At 39.8% G+C, this 17,562-nt stretch overlaps 1 protein-coding gene across 2 annotated transcripts in view; it reads right to left on the minus strand.

Moving 5' to 3' along the window:
• Nucleotides 1–17,562, minus strand: part of LOC140478833 (gamma-secretase subunit Aph-1b-like) — a 104,709-nt gene that overhangs the window by 35,650 nt on the left and 51,497 nt on the right. For both annotated transcript variants that reach the window (XM_072572299.1, XM_072572289.1), the window contains one exon: nt 4,926–5,048. In XM_072572299.1, the coding sequence (XP_072428400.1) occupies nt 4,926–5,048 (123 nt within the window). The remainder of the gene's footprint in view (nt 1–4,925; nt 5,049–17,562) is intronic.

Here is a 17,562-nt window from a genome sequence, read left to right on the forward strand (position 1 = left end):
AAAAAAAACTCCGGAAACTTCGAGAAATTCAAGGTGCTCTTGTAGAATAGTACAAAATTACCGAACAACTTCACAGGTTGAATGTTGAAAGGCTGTTTCCCTGACAAAACAATCTGAAAGGACTCAAGTCCAAATTTTGCCTTCGAAGCCATTATCATGATGCAGGCCATTTCCAGGCATTATGATCTCATCGCTTGCCTGGCAATGCCTAATTACGCAGTCTTCGTGGAGGAGTGGTTGGGCAATCTAGAGTCATGGCTGCCGGCTTCAGCAGGCCAGAGATGGTAACAGGCAGCAAGGCTAACCTCTATTCATCATGGCATTGGTCTAGGTCTGTGTTAAGGATACTGGAGAAACTCAGTTTTGGCAGCATCTATGGAAAGGTAAACAGAGTTAATATTTTGAGCCCAATATGAATAATCTTCAGAACCAGTTCTGAACCTGTAATAGGCACATTCAACTTTGCCTCTCGTTTCCTGCCCACCCACTCATTTCCTCACCCTATCACCCACTGCCTCCACACCCCCAAACTACCCACCCCATGCCCACTCACCCAGTATCTAGAATCAAGATAATTCATGACCTTTACAGTGACATTAGAAAGTCTTTGGAAAACCAAAATAACTGTCAAAAATGACCAAATATCCTTTCATAAATTTCTTCATTCTCCTGTGTTAGGAGCACACACAACTGTCAAACAAAACAAAGCTTATATTCCTTGACAGCTATGACAGCAGCCTCTATTGTGCTGAGTCCATTACTTGAGCTTGAAGCTTAGTCAAACATTCATAATGAGATTCTAATCCTAGCTACATAAACAAAGCTAAATATATTAAAGCTTTAAAATTGTTAAATGAATGGCATCTTCTACACTTTTTCAAAGGCTGAAACATGCCTTCTGCTGTTAATCAATGTTTGTTGCAACAAAGGATCCATGTGACACATTAAAATCTGACAAATCTTCAGAAGAGCATTTTATCCAGTGTATGCTGTACTGTAATGCAACTGAGCACTTTCACAATGCTGGTTAATTCAATTGCCACTTAAGGAAAAAATCACTATCAGTTGATTAAGAACATATTTAAATTATTATACATCTAATATTATACAGGACGTGGACAACTTTTAAAGACAATGTTAAAAGATTTTTGAATGCACAACAGACTTCCTACGTTATTCATTACACTTCTGACCTGATATAGAGTCATAGAGATGTACAACTTGAAAACAGACCCTTCTGTCCAATTCGTCTATGCCGACCAGATATCCCAACCTAATTTAGTCCCATTTGCCAGCACTTGACTCATATCTCTCTAAACCCTTCCTATTCATATACCCATCCAGATGACTTTTAAATGTTGCAATTGTACCAGCCTCCACCGGCAGCTCATTCCATACACGTACCACCCTCTGCGTGAAAAAGTTGCCCCTTAGGTCTCTTTTATACCTTTCCCCTCTCACCCTAAACCTATGCCTGCTAGTTCTGGACTCCCTGACCCCAGGGAAATGACTGAGTCTGTTTATCCTACTCATGCCCCTCATGATTTTATAAACCTCTATAAGGTCACCCCTCAGCCTCCAATGCAGGCGGGAAAACAGCCCCAGTCTATTCAGCCTCTCCCTATAGCTCTAATCCTCCAGCCCTGGCAACATCCTTGTAAATCTTTTCTGAACTCTTTCAAGTTTCACAACATCCTTCCGGTAAGAAGGAGACCAGAACTGCACACAATATTCCAAAAGTGGCCTAACCAATGTCCTGTACAGCCGCAACATGACCTCCCAACTCCTGTACTCAATACTCTGAGCAATAAATAAAGCATATGATGTGGTTCACACAAACTTCAGAAATTTATTGCCTCATTGAAAATTTAAACTTCAGAAAATGCAATATTGAGACCAGCCAACACAAGTTTTCATGCATGTTTCCAATGCCAATCATAATGGCAGTTAGTTGAAATGAGATTGCAATTTAGAATTCTCCATTTCTCCTTCTCCCTGCCTGATGTGGGTTTGTAGAAAAGGATATTTCTCGGAAATAGGTTGAGTCTTTATTTTTTATGTTTATGTCAAAATCTTTAATTGTGTGATAACTTCTTGTTTGGTATCATGAATTTGTTCACAAAAGGCTGCCAAATGAAAATATGTTGTGACTGATGACATCAATGAAAATAAAGTGTTATTTCTGTATTGCACAGCATAATTCCCTTGGCAAGGTGTTGGATATGCATTTTTGGCATCTCTTGGGCACATAAGTATGCCCAGCAAACATCTCTCTTTTTTTTGTATTAGCCAAAAATGTAGTGTGTAAAACTATTCTGACAGCCCTCAGTACATAGAGAAAAGACGTCATACTGTTGACAGGCAGCACAACAGCATTGGGGACACTTAGTTATGCTCCACCATATATTAAAGTCAGAGTGAATTACAGCAGTCCAAAATGTGAACACTTGGGATTATTTAACAAGAGGTCATCCAGCTCAGACTTGCAATACTTGGAGCATAACATATAACATGGGAAGGGATTATGCAATTGGACAACACTTGCTATGAATTATACTAACAGCCAATTGAGTATTATCAGTCATAGTCGCAATGTAGTTCATTTACATTTGCTAGAATCTACATTCAGAGACTGGGACATCACCCCCCGCCAACCGTAATACGCAGCACAAACACATATCTTCAAACTTAAACTCAGTTCCAGTTACCTTTATATGTGTACCATAAGTGAATCCACAGTAAACATCCACCATTTGAACACATTTAAGTTCTCAATTATCATAAAATGAACAAGGATGCTGAGGAACATCCATCTAGTAATGTTCCATTACGAATAAGTCACTGTTAAACTACAGGCATGGAATGGAATTGTATTGTGAAAAAGGAAAGGTAAATGGATAGAACTAGGGTTGCCAACTCCGACGTTTCATCACTTGATTCTTTATCTGCAGCTGCCCTGCCCCCACACTTCCATTACTGTTTCACAAATCACTCCTTTCTCACTTCAATTTAAACCTAAGAAGACTTTTTTGCTTATCTTACAGAGGATTCTTGACTGTCAATGACATCATTATATAGTCCAGATGAAACAAAAATTTACCATATAAAATTAAAACTAGATGGGATTCTGGGTAGCATACTGACTGCTGGTCAGCAGACAAGAAACAAAGAAAAGGAATAAACAAATCATTTTCCAAATGGCACGTAGTGATTTGTGGAATACTGCAGGGATCAGTGCTTGGACCTCAGCTACTCGCAATATATATTAATGATTTAGATGAGGGAATTAAATGCAATACAGGCAGTCCCCCAGGTTGCGACAAGTTTCCATGCTTGACTCAGTTTGTACATAAGTTGGAACAATGCAGGACCTGCAAAATGGCTGTAAGTACGTACAGGAAACAATTATATGTCAGACTTTAAAATTACATCCTGTAAATTAGGGATCCCCTGCATCTCCGAGCTTGCAGATGACACAAAGCTGGGTAACAGTGTAAACTGAAGGGAGGACTAAGAAATACTTCAGTGTAATTTAGATAGGTTGCATGAATGGCAAACGTATGGCAAATGGAGTATAATGTCAATAAATCTGAGAGTATCCACTTTGGGAGTAAAAACGGATTATCAGATGGTGATTGATTGGGAAAGGGGGAGGTGCAACGGGACCAGGGTGTCCTTGTGCACTACTCAAAGTATGTATGTATGTGTAACAGGCAGTAAAGGCGGCAAATGATATGGTGGCCTTCGTAGCAATAGGATTGGAGTACACTGAAATTTAGAAGACTGAAGGAGGTTCTCATAGAAACTCTAACAGGACTGGATAAGATAAATGCAGGAAAGGCATTCCTGATGAGTAGAGAGTCCAGAACTAAAGGTCACAGTCAAGGAATACAGGGAAGGCCATTTATGGTTGAGGGGGAAGAGAAATTTCTTCTCCCAGAGAGTGGTGCACCTGGAATTGAGGACACAAAATTTAATGTTTGCAAGGAGTCAAGGCATCTTTCTTAGAACTAAATGGATCAAAAAGATATGTGGATAAGTGGGAAAAGGCCACTGAGTTGGATGATAAACTGCCATATTGATTGGCCGATTGGGCTCAAAGGGCCAAATGGCTGATTCTTGCTCCCTTTTCTATGTTTGTTCAAGAAAACTGTTTAACTGACACTAAAAACAAACATTTTTAATGCCTTAAGTCGCCCCTTATTAACACTGGTCCCTGGAGATGTTAGGGCAATCCTAATGAGTTGATAACCCTAAACAGATCAGATGTAACTGCACAGGAGAAATAACCATAGAGTTAACTTAAAATCCGTCAGGAGTTTGTAACCTGAAAGTGCTAATGCAAATCAAACCACAAAGGCCCAAACAAATGAATCACCATGGTTAGAGGTCAAGTCTTCATGTCTACTGACCGGAGATAATTTAGCAACAGCAATATAATCACATCCAGCCTTATCATGCCATGTGCGAAATATCAAAGATAAAAATGTAGAGAACAAATAAATAACCTGACACTCCACTGATTTGGAAGCAATTACAGATAATAACAGGGGTGTGCGAAGACCTACCACACTCAGAACAAACTCTTCTAACACAAATCAGATTAGTCAATGCCTAAAGCAAGCAATAAGCAGAAGAGATTTGTAAAATCAGCCCAACTAAACACTGCTGCAGTTTTCAGCACCAGCAGTATGAAATCAGAGCCCTGTCTACAACTATATTGAATGATACTTCAAGGACTCTCTCATTCAAGTGAAAAAGAACAAATTACCAAATATATTTTACTTCTAAAACATTCAACCCGACCTTTTAAAAATAAGTTAATTAACTGATTGTTAGAAAGTTATTTATTTTGTTAAAAAGCTAATATTTAATTTTTTAAAAATTTGTGTAGCAAACTAAAGCTTTGTTTTTGCAGGGAATACCTGATGTGAGGAAGTAATACTGAGAATCACGGAAGATTCCCACAGTTCCTGGTCCCACCGAGCCTGCAAGTATGTTGACCACAGAGAAAGCTCCACTCATTATTCCAAATCCAAGTCCCGCCACTGAAAATATAGAATGATTTAATTTTAAAACACTTGATTATGAAAATGGAAAAATTATTTTCGAGTTAATCAAACACACATCAAAACAAAACAGGAATCTTAGTTCTCAATATGTTGTAACCACCCTCACAATGACTATTGTCTCTGGTTGCATTGTTGCCTTTCCAGAAATTTTTAAGCAGGATAATGTTTCCTATTTTTCTTGGCTAATCAGTACTTTGCAGTTTTCCTTTTTTTCCCAAGGAACAATTTGAGTCATTTAGTTTTGCTCCAAACAAAAACCTTATGTAGGAAATGATGGTCAATAGTTATCTTTGTAATCTTTATGACTGACAAGACAACTACAAGATACCCATTTCCCTGACTCAAATAATGCTGCTACATGATCAGTTATCATACAAACTGATCTATAAAGAAACATCTGGAGTCTAACCGAAACCTCCACTTTATTGCTGCTAATAATTAAGTTAGTGTTCGAAGCTGAAGATTGTCAATACATTTTTTTCAGTCAATGGCTAGACATTTGAAATTTTAATATGCTACAATCACCGCAGTCCTTCAAACGAAGATTCAAAAATAAAGAAACGTGACCTGATCAGGTCAGAAAACTCTTGCACACATCGATCACCTATCATGGCCTCATGATGTCCTCTAGCAAATTGTTACAAGTTATTTTGAAGTACAGTCACCACTGTAATGTAGGAAACTTGACAGCCAATCGGCATAGTGAGGTCACACAAACAACAATAAATTATTGACTAGATTATTTATACTTGAATTTTAAGACAACTTTTGCCAAAAACACTAAAAGACTGTTATTGTACTACCATTGCTCCAAGCTTGACATTTAAACAAGAAGAAAACTCTCTCTTTCCACTTTATGTAATTTAAGCATAGATGATAGTGGAAGCAATGGCATTGTGGTAATTTCAGTAGACTAATAATTCAGGAGTGCAAACTAATGTTCTGGAGACACAGGCAGCTGGCAGCATTTAAATTCAATCAATAAATCTGGAATATAAAGCTAGTCTCAATAATGATAAACATGAAACTATCAATTGGTATAAAAGTCCACCTAAATCACCATCAGCTCTTAGGAAAGGAAATTTGCCATTCTTACCAGGATGCTCACACATGACTCCCAATCCATATCAATGTGACTGGCTTTTAACTATCTTTGAAATGGTTTAGCTATCCATTGTGTTCAAGGCTAAATTAGGGTGAGTGATGCCCATGTCCCAAAAAAGAATAGAATAAAAATAAAGGATGTATATTTATGCTTCCCTTTTCACTGTCACATTAATGTGCAATTTGAGAGAAAAAATCCATGCCAAACATTCTTTTGAACTAAAGCATAAAGAAAAACAAATAACAAAGTTTAAAAAGATATTTGGCCAAACGCAGTCTATTATTTTTAAGCTGCTTATAAAATAACCAACATGCCTTTTAATAGTCATGATTTTATTGAGTTCACTTGCACTTTTCAAAAATTAAAACGACATGAAGTCACCATTTGTAAATAGTTCGAAACTGTTCAGCAAGAAAGTCCCATTTTAATCTGAATGACTTGCGTCAACAGGAAGTGTTCAAATTATGTCTCACTGTTAGCCTACAGTTAAACATGTGGCTTGTCACACAAATATTAAAAAAAAACAATGTTTGCAAAATTGAGCAACTGCCCCAAAACTGGGATTAACTTAGTAAACAGTGATAAATGCATCAGCAGAAAATGCAAAACATAGAACAGTATAGGCGCTTCAGCCCTTGTTGTTGTGCTGACCTTTTATCCTACTCTAAGATCAAACTAACCTACATAACCCTTCATTTTACTATCATTCAGGTGCCTATCCAAGAGTCACTTAAATGTCCCTAATGTATCTGACTCTACTATCACAGCTGGCAGTGCACTCCACACACCCACCAATCTCTGCGCAACCGAACCTACCTCTGACCTCTCTCCTATACCTTCCTCCAATCAGCTTAAAATTATGCCACGTTGTGACAGACATTTCTGCTCTGGAAAAAAATCTGACTATTCACTCCATTCCTGCCTCTCATAATCTTATATATCTCTATCAAGTTGCCTCTCACCCTTCTTCGCTTCAACGAGAAACGCCTCAGCTCCCTCAACCTATCTTCATAAGACATGCACTCCCGTCCAGGCAACATGCTGGTAAATGTCCTCTGCACCCTCTCTAAAGCTTCCACCTCCTTCCTATAATGAGGCGACCAGAACTGTACACAATATTCCAAGTGTGGTCTAACTAGGGCTCTACAGAGCTGCAGCATAACTTTGTGGCTCTTAAATTCAATCCCCCTGCTAATGAAAGCCAACACACCATTTGCCTTGTTTACAGCCCTATCAACTTGGGTGACAACTTTGAGGGGTCTGTGGACATAAACCCCAAGATCCCTCTGTTCCTCCACACTGCCAAAAATCCTGCCTTTAGCCTTGTGTTCTGCATTCAAATTTGACCTTCCAAATTGAATGACTTCATGCTTTTCCAGTTTGAATGCCATCTGCCACTTACCTGCCCAGTTCTGCATCCTGTCAATGTCCCAATGCAACTTACAACAGCCCTCCACACTATCCACAGTTCCACCAACCTTCGTGTCATTGGAAAACTTACTAACCCACCTCTTCCACTTTCTCATCCAAGTCATTTATAAAAATTAAAAAGAGCAGAGGTCCCAGAACAGATCCCTGCTGACCACCACCGGTCACCAAGCTACAGGCTGAATACTTTCCATCTGCTACCACCCTCTGTCTGCTACGGACCAGCCAATTCTGTATCCAGAGAGCCAAATATCCCTGGATCCCATGCCCCCTTACTTTCTCAATGAGCCTACCATGGGGAACCTTATCAAATGATTTGCTAAAATCCATGTACACCACATCCACTGCTCTTACTTTAATGTGTTTTGTCATATCCTCAAAGAACATGTGAACTAGGAGCACAAATGGGGAATTCAGCCCCTCAAGGCTGCTCCACCATTTAATATGATCATGGCTGATCTCACCTTAGCCTCAATTCTACTTTCCTACCTGCTCCACATAACCTTCAACCCATTACACTAGTAAAAAGTCTGGTTTTTTTCTCAAACTGATTCAGTGTTTCTGTGCCCACTGGGCTCTGAGGTAGTGAATCCCACAGTTTCGTGAACCTTTGAGAGAAGGAATTCTTCTTGTTTTAAATCTGCCAATCTATTGCTTAAAACTTCTCATTTTAGATTGCGTCAGAAGGGGAAACAATCATCTTTAGCATCTTAAATGCCTCACGTAAATCCCCTCTCATTCTTCTAAACTCCAGCAAGTAAAAATCTAAACTGCTCAATCTCTCTTCATAACACAAATCTTTCATTCCTGGAATTAATCTAGAGAACCTTCTCTGAACTGTCAAAACATTTCTTTTGCATTGGAGACAAGCACAAAGTTTGAAATATTTGAATGTAACATAATAAATTAGATAGCTTTTTGTTTAATAAAGATTTGACCTTAGCCAATGAGTATGTGTTGGCTGGATGTGATTGTACCTCACCTTGATAAAATCAGGCTTTTCGACAATGCAATAGATTTTCTTCTACAAGTACATAACAGGCTGGTGATTAGGCTCCAATAGACTGCCAGTGTCTACACTTGAGCTTATAGTTTATAGTTAGCTTGCTGGGATAAGAGGAAACATTCTCAAACCACAGAGGGCACTGTAAAAGTAGGTACTTAATGGATCTAGCCTTTCCTGCCTCATTTCTTGAAATTCACCACTCAGCACAAGTTAAAAGCAGAAACAATTTTATGTGGAGAAACACATGCTCACAAAAAAGTTTAACCAAATTATTCAAGTCCCAAATACAGAACTGTCAATCAATCCTTGTCCTGCTTCTCTCAAATTGAAAGGTTGGTCTAAAGTGGAAATGTTTTAGTTTGTCTTCCCATTAAACTCAAACCCATCTGACCCAGGGTTTAAATATTATGTTTAGCAGTGCTTCAAATAAATCTTTGAGGTTATTGGCAATTTAAAATGTACAGACGTCAGTTTAGTGTAGCCTTAAAATCAAAAACACCCAGAAACCTTCCTCTTAATATTTCACAACGTTTCTCATTTTTCTGAGAAATTAAGATGGACAAAAAATTTAAAACTGCTAATTTATTTTAAACTTACAATATAAAATAAATTGAAGAATTAGTGTGATCTGCCAATCTTCAAAGCTGTAAATCCAGAGTTCATAGCTGCTGTCTGTACCATTGCCATTATCTACAGACTTTATATTTCAAACCAGATACATTTAGTCACAAGACTGCACATTACATGGAGCAGTGGCAGGTAAATAAGCAATGATCCACCATTTCCATAGCAGGATATCAAACAATGTGTGCTGGCCGCTACATAAGCATGCAAGGGCAAGCCTACATTTTTCAAACTTTTGTGTTGGACATTGCCAAAGGTACAAGCTGACAACATCACCGTAACAGTAAACATGACTCTAGGATATTACTGAACCAGACAGGTAACTGTCTAGCTTTAATAAATCAGATTGTGAAATGAACAGTACAGGTACAGAAAAGGTACTGCCAGTTACAGTGGACAAATTCAATGTCAGTACCTGTACTTAAAGACAAAATAAGAACACGAAAAGGCTGGATAAAGAGGAGAAAAAGATTATTACAAAGGAAAATAAAAAGAACTTGCATACTAATAGTTCAAATAATAATTCAAACCTCAAGGAATGAGATTGCACTATTGTAGTATTTTATTTCAGTATTGTACAGGTTCACTAGCAAATAATCATCATATCATGTCTTGGAATCAGAGTGTCCATGGAAACAGACCCTTTGGTTCAAGTCATCCATGCTGACCAGATATCCCAAAATAATCTAGTCCAATTTGCCAGCACTTGGCCCATATCTCTCTGAACCATTCCTACTCATATACCCGTCTGGATGCCTTTTAAATGTTGCAATTGTACCAGCTTCCACTGTCATTAGAAGTGCAGTCAAACTGATAACATAGGATGAAATTAATTGGCAATTACCATGCAAATACAATACATACATGTTCAATATATTTCAGTGGTGAAGCAGATAGTAAGAAGCCAGTTTTGCAAGTTAATGGAACATTTCAGACAAACACTTGGATTTCTATGTTGAATTTCATATTTACACTATCCTAAAGTTGCTGTAGCATTTGCACCTAAATAACAGTTAGCACTATTAGTCTCACTATGAATTAACAGTGTGTTACTGGCCACATTTTTGAAAATTGAATTCCAAGTTTTATTATTTAACCTATTCCATGGAAAATACATGCAGAGAAACCTCGAATAGCTGGCAAGACCGCAAGGTCCCGATGCTTGGCTAAACAATGTTATCCGGAATTAGATTAATCGAACGAAATACTCCCCGCCCGTGTCCTTTGAATAATCGAGGTTCCTCTGTATCTGCATTTCAAACAGTCAGCAAAGTGCTGTGGACTTTGCTGTATCAGCACATTGTTGTGATTTTATTCAGCAAGACTGTAAGTAGTGTTCAGCAATAAGTTTGAAAAGTGTGGGAACAACAAAGACATCTACTCAAAAAGTAATAAGTTAAAGCACAAATAAAATGCAATAGGCTTTATCAAACAACAGCTTAAATAAGATTTTAGAAGTCGTCAATGTCACCCCCTCTGTTCCTGCCTCAAGGAAAATGGCCCAGAGTCAGACATACCAGCCAGCAGTGGGATATTACAGGTCCGCCTACCTCTGCAACTGAATTATAATTCTACCCACCATCTCAGTTTCTCTCAGAACAGATACTGCAAGACCAGCTTATTATTTCCTGCAAATTTTTATTTTTATTTGGTGTGTTACAATCTCCACAGAGACCAATAAATTATTTGAATTTCCAGAGACTGGCTGGAAAGATCACATAATAAGATCTCACGTTTTAAAATTTTTACAGAAACTAACATACTTAAAGTAACAGATTCCCAACACGTCTTTGTAGGCAACCCAATTCTCTAACAAAGAAAATAAAGTTCTCATTTAATTTTTAGAATGACTGAAAATTACCTGCCATGGTTATATTTTACACTGTTCCTCAACTGCATACTTCATTCTCTCAGAATAAGTCCAAAAATATTCTCCGCTCCCAATGGTCGGCTTCCTTTTTCCTTTCCCAACCAGTCAACTTTAAACCCCAGAACTAACCGCTACGGTGAGTTTACAGTGAAGATCTGGTCCCTTTAGCCCAAGATCACTCAACCTGAACGTTAATGGATTTCTCTCCGCAGACACTGCCAGACCTTCTCAGCTTTTCCAGCAATTTGTGTTTTTATAAACTATTACAGCCTCCTTTAAGTCTTCAAAAATTCTTACAATATACAGCCTGAGCTCCCACCCACACTGAATAACAGGCCAGCATTTTGTCTGCTTCACGAACAAGACTATCTTTTTATCCTGCTTCTTGATAGCAGTTTGACTTGAGTCTGAGAGGTTTTATGATATCTTAGGAAACCTGATAATCTGATACATTATACAAAAAGTGCTAGGGAAATTCATCAGGCTGGCACCATCAGTGGAAAGAGGAACAGTTAACATTTCAAATCCAATATGATTCTGTTTCAGAATTGAAGGTAGCAGCTGGAAAGTGATGGGTTTTACACTGTTGAAAAAGAAGATAGGAAGAGCAAGTTGAACAGATGGTAAAAGTGTCCTCGAGCAAAAGATAAAAGAGAGCACTAATATTAGTAAAGATGAAGACCGAGTATTAATGATAGAAGCTAGTTGCCTTGGAGAAAGTAATTCATGGGAGAAATTGTTTAAAATAAGAACAACCTCAGCCAGACAAAGGGTAGTGTTGGTGTACGGGGACTGTTCAGGCCTCAGATCAAGGAAGATCTGAAAGAACCCTCAGGCTATCCAGATGGAAGGGATAGAGTTGTAAAAGGATTGCATATCCATTGCATGGAAATTTTATAGTTGATATAAACGATCTGAAGAATCGTGAATGTGGATAGATGAGATTGGATAATATACATCATGGCTTTCTCTGGACCTTCATTTGCAAAGCCTAACACCAGGGTAATGTGAAAGACATAGGCCTGTGTCCAGGTACAAATATTAATTCTCTATCTTTTAAAATTACAACTCCACTCTATCTTGGATTTACACAATGAATTCAATGAATGATTTTTAAAACCTGATTGTCTGTGAGACTTGGAGGCAAACAGTCTATCCACTGTCAGCACAGATAATACAATCACTCTCCACGGGTTTGAACATTTTGGCACTCTACCAATAAGTCTCTTGACATGTTCCCCTCTTACACTACAGCAGTCATGCCACAGGGATGCTTTTGGGTAGAAAAGACAGCAGGCCACATTGTGTCATCACTCCTCCATTTTACTTTATATAGTAAGACTGTAGAAATTGAAATGGGAGTCAACCAGTCAGCCTTTCAGCCCCTTAAGCCTTTGCCACCATTCAATAGGATCATAGCCAGTCTGACATGCCTCACATCCACTTTCTTGCCCTTTCCCTCAGAACTCTCGATTCCCATATTAATCAAGAATCTATCTTTATCAGCCTTAATTATAAACAAGGACTCTACCCTCACACATCTCTGTGGCAAGCAGTTCCAAAGACTCTTAATGATCTCAGAAGAAATTTGTCCATGTTTCAATCTTAAATTGGTGTCCCCTTATTATGCCCTCTGGTACTAAAACCTCCCAGAAGAGCAAACATCATCTCAGCACATACCCTTTCAATCCCCTTCCGAATCCTATATGTTTCAAAGACTTCTTCTAAATTCCAATGAGTCCCAAACCTGTTTAATCTTCATTCATAAAACAATCCCTCCATTCTGGGATCATCCTCGTGAACCTTTTCTGAACTATCTCCATTGAAAGGATTTATTTCCTTAAATACGGGGACCAAAACGGCCCACAGTACAACATATCTAGACTTACCAGCATCTTGTACAATTGCAACAGGACTTCCCTATTCTTATACTCCAAGAGACAGTCACAAAAAATAATCTAAAAACTTCTGTATTTGTAAGTGACACAGATACAGGTAGGAATTTCAAGAAATTCGTCACAAATTCAGTCAGTGGTCAGGGACAGCAGGGTGTGACTGCACGTGAGGCAGTAAAAGGATCCAGGTAGAGGAGCCTCAGCTATTGATCTTATCCAACAGGTACGAGGTACTTGCTCCCTGTGTGGATGAGGAACAGAGCTATAGGAAGGATGAACCAGCTAATCATGGCACCGTGGTACAGGCCATTCAAGAGGTGGGGAGTTGTAGGGGATTCCATAATTAGGGGAATAGATAGTAGCCTTTCTAAGTAAGATTGAGAGTCCCGCATGGTATATTGCCATCTCTGACCGATTTGAATAGATATTGGAGAAGGTGGGGGAGCATCCAGTTGTGGTCGGGACAAACGATATAGGCAAGATTAGGAAAGAGGACCTGTTTAAGGATCATCAGGAACTAGGTATCAAATTAAAGGACAGGTTCTCAAGGGTTATAATGTCTGGATTACTGCTCAAGCCAGGTGAAAGTTAGCATAATGACTTGAGAATAAGGGAAGGAAACATATGGCTAAAGAGGGGCAAAGAAGGGTTCCTTTTCATTAGGCACTGGCATCAGTATTGGAACAGGAGGGAACTGTACTATTGGGACATTGTCTACCTGAAGCGAACTGGTACCAGTGTTCTAGCAAAAAGGTTAAATAGGGTGGTCAACAGGGCTTTAGACTAGAAAGTGGGTGGGGGAAAAGGGACCTTCAATAAAGTATAATGACCAATGGGAAGCAAAGCTGCAGGTTAACATCTGTGGAGGAGGATTCAATTGCATTGAAAAATATGAAAATAAAGGAGAACTCAGGAGAGGTTATTAAAGTCTCCAGCAGACAAAATAGAACAGTGGTCAGAAAGGATAAGGAATCAAACTTCAAACTCACCGAAAAAATGAATAACAATGACAGGAGGGACGGTCAATACAAGGAGGAAGGTATGGTATCTGAATGCCCACAGTATTCGAAATAAGGTGAATGAGCTTGTGGCACAGATCGAAATCGGCAGGTATAGTGTGGTGGGCATCACAGAGACACGGGTGCAAGGGGATCAGGACTGGGAAAGAACGGGTAGGTGGGCAGAGGGGGTGGGATTGCCTGGTTAGTAATAAATGAAACTAAATCAATTGCAACAAACAAAGTAGGGTAGGATGATGTAGAATCTGTGTGGATGGAGTTGAGGAACGACAAAGGTGAGAAAACCATAATGAGAGTTATCTAGAGGCCTCCAAACACTAGTCCAGATTTGGGATACAAGATACAGAAAAGGTGTGTAAGAAAGGCAAAGTTACAGTGACCTTGGGGTCACTGTAAAGTCACGGCAAAGTTACAGTTCAATATGCAGGTGGACTGGGAAAATCAGGTTGGTAGTTGATCGCAAGAAAAGGAATTTGTGGTATGTCTACAAGATGGCTTTTTGGAGCAGCTTGTGGTAGAGCCCACGGGGAACAGGCCATACTGGAATTAGTGTTGTGCAATGAGGCAGACTCAATAAGAGAGCTTAGGATGAAGGAACCTTTAGGAGACAGTGACCATAATATGATAGAATCTACTCTGCAATTTGAGGGGAAGACGGTGGAATCAGACGTGACAGTATTACAGTTGGATAAAAGCAACTACAGAGGCATGAGGGAGGTGACCAGAATTGACTGGGAGAGGAGCCTAGCAGGAAAGATAGTGAACCAGCAATGGCCGTAATCCTGGAGGCACAGCAAAAATTCATCCATGGAAAAAGAAACATACTAAAGGGGTGGCACAATGGCTCAGTGGTTAGCACTGCTGCCTCCCAGTGCCAGGGACCCGGATTTGATTCCAACCTCGGGCAACTGTCTGTGTGGAGTTTGCACATTCTACCCGCGTCTATGTGGGTTTCCTCCACATGCGCCACTTTCCTCCCACAATCCAAAGACGTGCAGTTTAGGTGAACTGGCCACGCTAAATTGCCCATAGCGTTCAGGGAAGTGTAAGCTTGGTGCATTAGTCAGGGGTAAATGTAGGACAATAGAGTTGGGGAATGGGTCTGGATGGGTTACTCTTTGGAGGATTAGTGTGGACTTGTTGGGCCAAAGGGCCTGTTTTCACACGGCGGGGGATTCTATGCTAGCTGACCAGGGAAGTCAGGGATGGCATCAAAGCAAAAGAGGAAGCATATAATGAGGTGAAGGGCAGTGGGAAGCCAAAGCATAAAGACAACAAGGACAAAGAAAGAAAGAAAGAAGAGAGAAGATTAAATATGAAGGTAAACTAGTCAGTAATATTAGAAAAGATTGAGAGAGTTTCTTTGGATATATAAAGAGCTAAAGAGAGGCAAAAGTGGACATTGGCTCACTGGAAAATGAGGTTGGAGAAGTAGTAATAGGGAACAAAGAAATGCTGAGGAACTGAATAAGTACTTTGCATCAGTCTTCGCAGTGGCAGACACGAGTTACATCCCAAAAATTTGAGCGTGCTGGGGAGGACAGATGAGTATGGTGGCCATCACCAAGGAGAAAGTGTTAGAAAAATGGAAAGGTCTGAAAGTGGATAAATCACCTGGATCAGATGGACGACAGCCTATTGTTCTGAAGGAGCTAACGGAAGACATAGTTGTGGCTTTAGTAGTGATCTTTAACATATCACTGAAGTCCGGGAGGGTCCCAGAGACTGGAAAATCACCAGTGTTAAATCCCCCAACCCCCCTTTAAGAGGAGAATAAGGCAAAAGACAGGAAATTATAGGCTGATTAGCTTAGCCTGACCTCAGTCATTGGTAAGATTGTGGAGCCGATTGTGAACGATGAGATTTCTGAGTACTTGGGAAGTGCATGCTCCAATAGGGCATAGTCAGCATGGTTACATCAAGGGGTGGTCATACCTGACATAGCTGTTAGAATTATTTGAGGAAGTAACAAACAGGTTAGACCAAGAACAGCCAATGGATGTCATCTATCTGGACTTCCAGTAGGCCTTTAATACTGCACAAGACACGGCTGAGTATGATGACGGCCCATGGTGTTAGAGGCAAAGTACTAGAGTGGATCAAAGATTGGCTGTCTGACAGAAGGCAGAGAGTGGGGATAAAGGGTCTTTCTCAGGATGGAAACCGATGACTAGTGGTGTTCCACAAGGGTCAGTGTTGTGACCATAACTTTTCACTTTATACATTAATGATCTGAATGAAGGAACTGAGGGCACTCTGACTAGGTTTGCAGATAATACAAAGATAGGTGAAGGGGCAGGTAGTATTGAAGAGGCAGGGAGGCTACAGAAAGATTTAGACAGGTTAGAAGAGTGGGCAAAGAAGTAGCAGATGAATTATGTGGGAAAAAGTGTGAGGTCATGCACATTGATAAGAACAGAGGCATAGACTATTTTCTAAATGGGGATAAAGTTCAAAAATCTAAAGTGAAAAGGGACTTAGGAGTAATCTGGGAGGCACAGGAAAAATTCATCCCAAAGAAAAAGAAACATATTAAAGAGATGTTTATACTTGGAGTTGGGAAAGATGAGTGAGATCTGATTGAAACTTACAGAATACCGAACGGCCTGACAGAGAGGACGTTGGGAAAATGTTTCCGTTGACAGGAGGAATGAGTTGTCGAGTGTGTGGTGCTGGTAAAGCACAGCAGGTCAGGCAGCATCCAAGAAGCAGAAGAGTCGACATTTCAGGCAAAAAGGAAGGGCTTTTGCCAGACTCTCCTGCTCCTCAGATGCTGCCTGACCTGCTGTGCTTTTCCAGCACCACACTCTTGACTGATCTCCAGCATCTGCAGTCCTCACTTTCGCCTAGGAGAAACAAGGAGGCAAGGGCAGAGCCTTAAGGTAAAAGGAAGACCATTTAGAATGGAGATAAGGAGAAACTTCTTTAGCCAAGATGATGGTGAATCTGTAGAATTCATTGTCACAGACATAAACTGCAAGTTTACCTTAAGACAAACCTGGACAAAGACTCCCAATTCCCTTTGCACTTCAGATTTCTGAATTTTCTCCACATTTAGAAAATGGTCCATCCCTCTATTCTTTCTACCTCACACATTGTACTCCATCTGCCACTTCTCTGCCCATTCTCCTAACCTATCTAAATCTTTCCACAGCCTCCCTGCCTCCTCAATACGAACTGCCCTTCCACTTATCTTTGTATCATCTGCAAACTTAGCCAACATGCCCTCACTTCCTTCATCCAGATCATGAATGTGGAGGCCAGGTCATTGAGTATATTAAATTTTTGATTGCCATGGGATCTAAGGCTATAGGGAGAAAGCAGGAAAATGGGGTTGAGAAACCAGTCAAGATTGAATGGCAGAGCAGACTTGATGGGCTGAATGGCCTAATTTCTGCTCCTCTGTCTAATGGTCTTAAATACAAGTAGATAAAAAGAAATACAATTGCTGGAAACACTCAACAGGTCAGAAGGGGACAAGATAGGATTAATATTTCAGGTGGCCTTTTGTCAGAATTCTGATTTGGACAGTGTGAACATAGG

The sequence above is a fragment of the Chiloscyllium punctatum genome, chromosome 1 (assembly GCF_047496795.1).
Source record: "Chiloscyllium punctatum isolate Juve2018m chromosome 1, sChiPun1.3, whole genome shotgun sequence".
NCBI classification, from domain to species: domain Eukaryota; kingdom Metazoa; phylum Chordata; class Chondrichthyes; order Orectolobiformes; family Hemiscylliidae; genus Chiloscyllium; species Chiloscyllium punctatum.